Here is a 10258-nt window from a genome sequence, read left to right on the forward strand (position 1 = left end):
TCCACTTGAAATTAGTTAATTTATAGGAATTTTAAAAGCCAAAATGGCACAGACAGAACAGACATGTTCCAGAACTGACCCATGACCCCAGGAAGTGCTTTCTTTGGAGACTAGATCAAAGCCAATCAGCTCCCTGGCGTGGACTGCAGCCTGCGAGTCTGTCCTGCTCAAGGTTAAGGGTTATCCCAGGAAAACACGGCAGAGAGCCACAGCTTGTTTAACATTCTCCCGGGAAGAGGATTCATCTTCACCTCCTGACAAATTGTTGAATGCAGCCCAGCCCGACTTTCTGTGGATAACTCTGTGAACTTTAGTAACAATTTAGCTCAACGCTCCAAAGAAAGCCAAAGCCCAATGTGAGTTTGTTGTCTGAGAATGAGGCTCCTACAGGTTTGAGCTGCTGCTAAACGCTTAGAGCACATACCTTCATACTCCCATGAGAACTTGCCAAGAAATTTGCGTTTCCTTCTGCTGATAGGCTCAGCACAGACAGATTCATTGCACTGTAGAAAAGCCAGAGTTTTGAGGCAGTGACAGAACTGAAGGATTGTGTGTGTAACATCACAAACGCAAAATGAAAATCTGTATATTTATGTGTTTTACAGTGAGGATTCTCACTCCACAGTATCCCATGTAGGGCTGGAGAAGAACTACTGCCGGAACCCAGACCGGGACAAGCACGGCCCCTGGTGCTACACCAACCCAAACAGTCGCTTGGCCTGGGACTACTGCAAACTGAAGCGCTGTGAGTGGTGGCTCCAATAACCTTAAATGTCTCCGTGAATGTGTAACGTCACATAAATCCGGGGGAATGCTAGCAATAAACATTAGCAGACTGTTAGCACATAGTATTTTTCTTAGCAAAGCAGCTCGTACTGCCAGTGTCAATGTCAGTATGTTTACATGCACGGTTTAGTGGAATAAAAAAAAAAAACAGCGACAGACATTTGATTAAACCGCTGCTTGAATTTCAATCTACAAGCATCAGATTGTAATCAACTCATTTACATCTGTCTACATACGTCTCCATAACAGTATTTTTTTATTAGGCTGTCATATAAGCTGCTGCCAAATCTATTAACGTCATGTATTAATAGTCTGTACATAATAGGTCTTTTTTAAAGGCAGAACACACACGATAATGTCGTTTCAGGACAGCGTTAGGTGTTTTAGCCAGGCTAAAACCATACCATATGCTGCTAATGCTACACTTGGGTCTAAACTGTAATGCCCTTCATTCGTCTCGTGAGGTAACGAAGTAAGTGGTGACAGAGACTAAAGTCGCATATTTAAAACATGTTCCAAAATACCCAGGACTCATTTTGAGGTAGAATCAACACCTTGGAAATCTGTAGTGGAGCAAATGGTTAGCGGCTAATGCTAATGCTACCCATATTTACTGCTCTGTGCTTTTGTTTTATGCCATTCCAGGTAGAGTTGAAATGTTTTTAGTTTACTAAATAGAACATTGTTCTTTTTGCCTTATGGTGTTACTTCAAATGTTCCCAAAGTTTTAGTTCATGCTACTTATGTTGCTTTTAAATCATTTGAGTGCAAGAGGAGTCACTGGTTGTTCTTGAAGTGGGTTCAGAACATTCCTTCTGCTACACTGCCTAAAACTTAAAGATAACATGTGTTTTAAAGTATTTTCTTTTTACAATATTGTCATCCATTTTGAATTGTTTCTGTCAAAAGGAACAAAGACATCTTTCCTGAATGTGAAGGTGGAAACGTCTTGTGGAAATTACTGTGTGTTTGTTTGGTTGAAAGAAAAACAGACTGCAGCATATATAAAATGTTGTTTGGACGTGTTGTTAAAACCAGGTTTCCTGGTGTGTGCTTAATTTCCACTGAGATATTTAAATCCAAAACACAGGATGTGTGTCTTTTAATCAGTGCTGCACTCACAACTGGATCCATTTTGTTTGCACCATCCAGACAGGTGGAACAGGCTTTTGATTCAATGGTTTTAATTGTTTTAAATACCAGTGTCGTTGGCAGAGGACGGGTATCCACTGGGTCCCGGGTCAGTCTGCGTTGTTTCACTGTTTATGTGACATTTTTACTAGGTCAATTGACAGTAGGCCAGGTAAACCAGGACGTCTGGAAAAGAAAACAAATCTCCCGGTAAATGGTAAACAAATTACTGTGTCTAAACATCAAAGCAAATTCCCATGTTTAGGTCTCAAAGTAGTTCTTCAAGATCAGTCTTGACTCTTGGTCTTCCCCCACTACCCTTCAGCCCTCACCAAAATAATAGCCATCAGCTGCTAAATAACTGAGTGTGAGTAGCAGCAAGGGGTCATGGTATAATTAAAAGTGAGACACCACTTAACACACATGACTGTCACTTTGAAGAAACCAAAACATGTGGGAGATTTGCTGAGTTTGGTCCTTTGTAATTGTATGTCCCTGTCCCATCTGTGCTCTGTTCCCCTAGGGAACAGAGCACAGATAAGGACAGACAGGGACCCATAGGCCAGATGCAACCCAGACACTTCCTCATTGGTCAATTCAGAAACATGGAGTGAATAGCAAGTAATCAGTAATCAATTGGCAAGCAGTCAGAAATTCCTTCAAATGGTAGATCAAGAACGCAATACTCTTTGGAACCTAGCAACATGCAACCCACAATGCATCTTTTGTGTGTCTGGAGACGTGGTGTCTAGAAGTGCTAGCAGTTCCCGACACATGTCTCACTCAAAGCAGAAATGGAAAAACTATCAGTGAATATGTCAGTGTACTGTAACTCTGCACGGACTGACCAATACCTGTTTGTTTGCTACAAACTTCAGACTCCGAGTATGTTTAAATCGAAATAGGTGTTGAGGAAGGAAAAACATTCATTGTTTTATATTCTGTTGGTTAGCCACTCAAAATGTCTGGTAATGAGACGCTTCAGTTCAGGATATGTCCTAAAATGTAGGACTTTCAGAGCTGTGTTCTCCTGTGTCTCCCCACAGTCGTATGTCTTTTTCCTCTCACTGTTGTTCTCACTGTTCCCCAACCTTTTTGACCCAAGGCACATATTTCACATTAGATAAATCTCATATGTATTGCAATATAATGGTCTTCTGCATTCAAATTATTTACTCACTCAGTATTAAACCCTGGCCTGTTTAGTTGAACACAACCCTGATATACTCACAGGTATTGAAGAAAGACACAAAGTTCTTTAACGGTCTCTCTTTTTATTGTTTTTTTGACCATCTGCTGCCACCTAGTGTAGAGTATTGATTTGTTCTGCCTGTCACTGTTATGTAGATGAAAAGAAGATATATTATTGTAGTATTTCAAATGTTAGTCTTGACTAGTATTTTTTTTTTTCACCGTTACATTGTTGTTCTGTTTGTAGAGCCACGTGCGATGAACTTTAGGTAATTCACGTTGGCAAAGTCTGCCGAATCTGTGCATCAAGAGCTTAAAGCCAAAGAGAGTGAGTCCTACGAGCTCCTAATATTTTCACAGTGGGTGGACATTGGGCCCGGGCCAATGTGGTACTGATCTGCTGCCATGACTCCTTTAATGTCCCATGTATAGGACATATTGGACTGCACAACACAGGATCATACATCAGTGCTGAGTGTATGGGAAGAGACAGTGCTGATGTACAATAAAATCTCATAAGGCTTAGCGGCTATTGTCGACTCCCTCCGCGGCACCGTTATTGTTTTACACAGCTCGGTTGGTGGCTTACGTAATGTGTTAGCTGTGGTTGGGTCCAACTGGCAGGGAAAACATGATATTTGCTCGCATTTGCTCAAACGGCAAACAGATGCAGGTCTGCGCTGACATCCTTTTATTTGCGAAGATGGCTGGTTTTAATCGGGCTCCATTGAAGAGCCTCTTTTGAATGGCTGCGCAGTAATTGCCGTAATCTAAAACATGTACTGAGTGAAGTTTTGAGGTCCTTTTTTTTTTCCCCCTGCGGTTGCTAACTGATATTGTCCCCAATAGTTCAGATTTTGACCTTTTAAAGCCATTTCTTAACAAAGTGATGAAATGTGTCTTTGAGGTTTGAGGGTTTTTCTTTGTTGTTTGTGTAAATTTAGGGTCTGATTTATTCCCACTGCTGTCTTAACATGTTTTTTTTTTTCTTTCTTGTTTATCAGGTGAATCATCTACAGTAGCTCAACTCAACCAAAGTAAGTCATAGTGTGGTGCTCCCCGTTCCTCTTTTTTTTTTTATTTCTGTAACTCCACCTTTTTTCCTGTTGCCACAAGATATGGAAACCTTCTGCTTTTGCCTACCTGACTAATTCAATCGCATTTTATGGTTCACTTTTGAAGTCTTACTCAATGTTCTTTGCTTGAAATTCAAACAAAATGTCCATCTAACTCACTGTCTTAAAAAAATGTCTTCTCTTTCAGCTCAACCCAGACCGAAGATTTCATGCTTTGTGCACATTAGCACCAGGATAGTTGGGGGGCATCAAGTGAGAGGTGCAGATGGCAGTTGGGTTGTGAGCATCCAGAGAGAGTAAGTCTGATTAACGCTTGTTTGTTTGTTTTTTCTTACTCTTTGGTGTCATGTATGTATATAAAGGTGACTTTTCTATTTGTTTTTTTTAGGAGGGTTCATTTGTGTGGAGGCTCACTGATCAGAGAAGACTGGGTTTTAACAGACCAACAGTGCTTCACTTCCTGGTAAACACACTGTGGCTTCCTTTCCAAATCACTGTCTTACTGTTTGTGTTAGTGCGTGAAATAAGTCTAAGTAATACATACGATCGATTTGATTGATTTGAAAAAATTGTGTCAAGTTAGCATTATACCATATAATGCAAGCATACAATACAACAATGTAGAATAGTTAACTAAAGGTTCAATGAAAAAATGGCAATAAAAATCATTCATGTTTGGCTAGAAGTGTAGCAAAAATAACCTTATTCAAATAGTGAATGCATTTGGCGGTGTAAATAAAGAGGTCTGTGAGTTAGCTTAAAGTGGGACTAAAGTTAGCTAATGAATGGGGAGGAAAGTGGCAAACCTGAAGAAAAAGTTGGCAACCTGACGTGAGACAAACCTCTCAAACAGACTGCTTAAAGTGAGGATGGCGGCCCAGATCCTGTTCATTGACCTGGGCTAGCTTGGACCGGACATGTCAAATGTTAGCAGTTGTCAGACACATTTATGTTCTCTCCATGTTGTGTCTCTGTCATCTGCAGCAGAGGCTTTGGTAAAAACCTCTTTATCTCTGCTGTAATGCACAGTAGTAGATGGATGACATATGGTGCAGATCAGCGGCTTTTGGCTTTAACTTTGAGATATGCTCTGTGTACTGCAGTAGGGCAGTAGGGTTTTTGCATTAAAGGTTTGGAATTTGTCCTGGGTTTTTTGGGGGGATAATGTAACAAAGCTCCTTGAAAATCCTTCCTAAACCGCTCCTTGTGGTCCTCAGTGTTCCAGATCTCAGGGATTACAGCGTCCAGGTCGGTCTCAAGCACCTCAACGAGTCCTCAAACCACCCGAGATTACGCATCTCCCGCCTGATATGCGGCCCCGAAGGATCCAACCTGGTGATGTTGAAGCTGGCAGAGTAAGTGTTCAGACGTTTCCACAGACGGTGGGGATTTTAATATTAGGAAACAACATGTGCCATGCTGTGCATGAGGGATTGATTTTCATCTTCCCCACCACGGTCAGGACTGTGTTGATTTTCACAATGTTATTGTGTTGATTTTCTTTGATTGATTCCATCTCCGTGGCACACTGACTCATGCTGAGGCCCAGAGTTTGCAAAAAATTAAATTGTATTTAAATCAGTCAAAGTGCAGAAATGAAAAAATAAATGTGTTCAAAAAAAAGTTTTTAACTGTTTCAACATGACCTTGTTGTTTCCAATTTATGGTCAGTACAAAGCTCATTTACAGTGACGTGTTCACTGAAAACAAGACAAATGGCAACACCACGTTTTAATATTGCTGTAATTACTTTATTAGTTCATTAGAACATTCTGTGTTTTCCACACAGACATCTGCCTCCAGATCAGTTCTCTAACCTCCGGACTCCCAGAAGCAAATCATATTTGTTGAATTTTATATTTTATATTTTTCATGAGGCTTAGTCTTCGTCCTTTTTTTTTGAAATATATTTCAAAGGCCCCTAGACAGATCTTGTTGGGTTTTTTTTTAAAGACATATTTCCGGTCCTAATTTTGGGATTTTTTGGTATATTTGACTAACTTTTTTGCCCCCTTGTGTTTTTCAAGTATATATTTGTGTGTATAGGTATTTTGGTAATTTTTGTATCTCTGCTGAGTTGCAACAAACTAGCTTTTTATCTGTTTTTCAAAATGGCAACATTTGGGAAAATAAATTAAGAAAATACATTTTTTAAGCTATTTTTTATATAAGCTATTGACATTTTTTGGCTAACTTGTAGCGTGTAATTTTGCAATTTTTAGGATGTTTTCTTTTCTTCTGCTTTCATTGCTTTCTTTGGCAAGAAGCATTAAAATCCATCTATGTTTTAGCTAGGGATGCTAACATGCTAATTCAAACTGGCATGTCTCTATTGCTGGTGTTGACAAATGTAATATGTTTTTACATATTACATTTGGGCAAAATTTGTGGGGTAGTGAGAATGGTTTTTCTGGGTAAAAGTGATAATTTAGTGAAACAGACTTTCTAACTTGGTAACTTTTTGCTATTTAAGCTGTTTAGCAGTTAGCTTGGAGCTATTCTTGGCCATTTCCTTCTCTTCTCTTAAGTACTTATAGGACCAACGTTACATCTTTTGCCTCATTTTTTGTATAAATTAGCTAAGTTGTTTGTATATTTCAGCTCTTTCTTGTTAAGCAGTCGCTCTTCTCTGTTTTATGCTAAAGTATGTACTTTAGTGTTTTTGCCTTTTTGGTATTTTTTTTTTAGACATGTTTTGGATACATTTTTATTTTCATGTTCAGGAGGTACACTTCTCTCTCGAATATGTAATGATTTAAAGTCTGTTCTTGTTGTAAAAGTTTTGATGTGCCTGTTTCCAGTGGTTGATGTGATTACACTGCTGGAGGCGCTGTTTGACTCTGTTTTTTGTTTTTTTTTGTAGTGCCGCGCCCGTGTCAGAGGGGGCCTTTACGATTCATCTGCCAGTGAAAGACTGTCACATCCCTGAAGGCACCAACTGCTCCATGTATGGATGGGGTGAAACTAAAAGTACTGCCGTCTTCCATTAACATGCCAATGATAATAATTCAGACAAAATTGCTTTCTGTGACTAACATTAACGTCTGTGCTGCCTGTTTTATTTCTCTGTTTAGATACAGGACACGATCAGACTCTCAACACTGTAATCATGCCCATGGTTGACAACAACATGTGCTCACGGATTAAAGGCAAAGCTGGGGAAAGCCGAATATGTGCCGGCGGCAAGAGAGGAGAAGGTGTATGTGATGTAAGGATTTCAAAATGGTGTCTATTATTAAACAGTTGGTTGAGGAACTGTAGTGTTGTGCAGATGTGGCAGAAAAGTACATGATCAAGGTGCAAAATATGTCAATTTATCAAGACTGCTTTTTATTCAAGAAATCATTCTAAATGTCTTCAGTAAAAGTTGGATTTATGAATAAACAAACAACCCTAAATATTAATTTGATTATAGTCTCTACAGACAAATTTGGAAAACACTAACGGACAGGAATAAGCAGGGTTTTGTGTACCAACCGAAAGACTGCAGATCACACACTAATCTGCACTAACAGACTGGATTAAGCAGGTTTCTGTGTACCAACTGAAAGACTGCAGATCACACACTAATCTGGGCCGTATGAATATGTATGAGCTATATCAACCAATGTTTCAAAATCTGGCGCAAACCGTTGCAAACGCAAATGTTTAAAGCATGAACAAACGTACCAGTTGGGTCGTAATCTGCTAACACCTGATTGCCACCAGATTTGGAGTGTTTTGCATCAGCTTTACATTTAGTATAAGTCCTGTGGTGTATGGTGTGTCTGATGTAAACCTTTACCCTTTCCTTGCAGAAAGATAATGGTGGCCCATTGGTCTGCCAGGAACATGAGCGTAGAGTCATCGTCGGCGTCAGCATCCAACGGACAAAATGTGCGTCGTCACAGCCTGCGCTTTTCGTCAACGTTGCCTTTTACTCTGAGTGGATTTACAAAGTCTTCAGACTTTACCCCAGTGTGGAGAGTGACTAAAATACAGTGGTGTCACAATCACTTCCTGAACCACTAAATAGGTTGGATCTACGTTTCAGGACCTGTCCAGTGTGGACCACAGGGAGAGATGAGGAAACGCATATGGAGAAAAATGGCTATTTTGGGATTTCATTGGCCGAACGTGTCATTTTTTTAAGGAGGTTCTGGGATTAAAGACTGGATATAAAAAGAGTGGAATCTCACTCCTTCTCCCACATGCTGGTTGTTAGCCTGAATGACATCTTTACAACCAGTCTCGGGTATATGGACGGCACCCAAAAAGTATTTTGACATGAGGGTGACACCTTTGACTCAGTATTATCTCCTGGAATATACTTGAATACGGACAGAAAACAGATGTTTCGATCTAGACTGCAAAACACCAACTGCAACACCAAATGACGTGAACGGAGAGAAGAATTGTCCTTCCCAGATGTCAATTTGTCACAATTATTAGATATACAGCGGTCTGCACTGGCCAACCCTAGCAATGGTCTACCCAGGAAACGGGACAAGAGCTGAATCATTTTAGTAAAACTTATTTTTACTTGCATAAATATTCTCTTGACAGAAAACAACAGAGCTATTATATTCCTAATACAATTGGCATATTCATATTTACTGACGCTGATCAATTTTCCAGATAACATGTACATGTTTTTTCCGCAGGATGTTTCGCAATTTCTTTCAGTGTTATCCGTATGAATACTTTTCCAAGCTACCTTGGAGAGGTATTCTGAGGTACTTTTTTCTCCAACGTCGATCTTTTAATGTTGGTTTCTTCTTGACCTACTCCCTAGTCCAGACAGATTCGTTTATGTTGCGGTTCAGATTCTGTGGGGAAGTCAAGCACTGACAGTGTTACATTGAGTATATTTTAATGGCATTTGCAGAGTTGCTCAGAGTTCAGAGCTCTTGTTAAGTAGGCACTCCACAGATTGCACTGCACGATTGGTCTTAACATGTACGGTTGTCGGTAGCTGAAATGCAGACCTAAACCATTACAGAGCCTCTTTTTTGCTTCCAGACAGTTATATTTTGCTGTCGTTATGATATTAACTGCCAAAACTCTGAAGCAGAAATTAAGAAAAAAACGTGTCTATCTGTTAGAGAAATTGGACCAGCATTTTCCGTCCTTTTGTAATTTTGCTAGTTCTATTGGCTGGTTGTTGATGGCTGCCTACACCAAAATATTCCAAATTCTTACCTATAGTCTATAGACTACAAAAAACTTATTAACAATATTTTTGACACCTGGTGCAGAGACTGGACTGAGAAGACAATGGTCAAAGATCTGCTCTGTAACTCTTTAAAGATCAGAGACCTGTTCATGAAGACTATACTTTATTTGAAAATCCAGTGTTTTATATTCTTTGAATAAAATTGAGGGAGGCCAAAGTCAATAACCTGCTTTGGGAGACCCCAAAGTCCAACAGATGATAGTTTGTGGCGTCAAACCAGTACTTGGCGTCAGATTAAAGACAACGTATTGCTGCTTGAGAAGCTACCTGCTGCAGCTTTGGCAAACCATCTGATGCTAATTGAGCTCAGTAGCTGGACTACCTTTTCCCCAGTTAGCTCTGACTGTGAGTTTCCCTGTGCGAGGGTCTAAGAGTAGGACTGAGCAAAATCTTATGCTAATATTTGAAGCATGAGAGAGAAGAATAACCATGCCAACAATAACATGGCTATTTGGTCTCCAGTTAGGAGGGAACTGTGGCCCCTGGTGGGCTGTGTGTGGTCAGTAGGATATTATATATATTGATTTTTTTATATATTTTTTTTTATTTTATGGAAAGTGACTCCTTATGTACATAGCTGCCAATTTATGAATTTTTGATTCTGCTGTGCTGTAAGATTTTATGGGTCTTATAGATCTAGAATATTTCTGGTTCTCTTGGTCATGAAAGATTGGCTTCTTCCTGCTTCTGACTATGATAAATATTTAAAAAGACTTTAGCCTGTAGGTAGTTTTGTATATTTATTTTTTTACAAACAGAAGAGGTTGTTGATATACCTTTTTGTTTGTAATATTGACGTATAATTTCAGGTTGGACTCGCGTTAATGCCACAAAGACAATAAATTTGGTCATGTTTGGT

General features: G+C 39.6%; 1 protein-coding gene across 1 annotated transcript in view; it reads left to right on the forward strand.

The window, feature by feature from the left end:
* The window catches only part of hgfa (hepatocyte growth factor a), a 30998-nt gene extending 20752 nt beyond the window's left edge, over positions 1-10246 (forward strand). The window contains exons 11-18 of the mRNA XM_025057845.1: positions 606-745; positions 4113-4145; positions 4372-4480; positions 4573-4647; positions 5402-5539; positions 7048-7154; positions 7259-7392; positions 7982-10246. Coding sequence (XP_024913613.1) covers positions 606-745; positions 4113-4145; positions 4372-4480; positions 4573-4647; positions 5402-5539; positions 7048-7154; positions 7259-7392; positions 7982-8158 — 913 coding nt within the window. The 3' untranslated portion in view covers positions 8159-10246. The remainder of the gene's footprint in view (positions 1-605; positions 746-4112; positions 4146-4371; positions 4481-4572; positions 4648-5401; positions 5540-7047; positions 7155-7258; positions 7393-7981) is intronic.
* The last annotated feature ends 12 nt before the right edge of the window (positions 10247-10258 follow it).

Source organism: Cynoglossus semilaevis, chromosome 8, assembly GCF_000523025.1.
Source record: "Cynoglossus semilaevis isolate Cse_v1.0 chromosome 8, Cse_v1.0, whole genome shotgun sequence".
Taxonomy (NCBI): Eukaryota; Metazoa; Chordata; class Actinopteri; order Pleuronectiformes; family Cynoglossidae; genus Cynoglossus; species Cynoglossus semilaevis.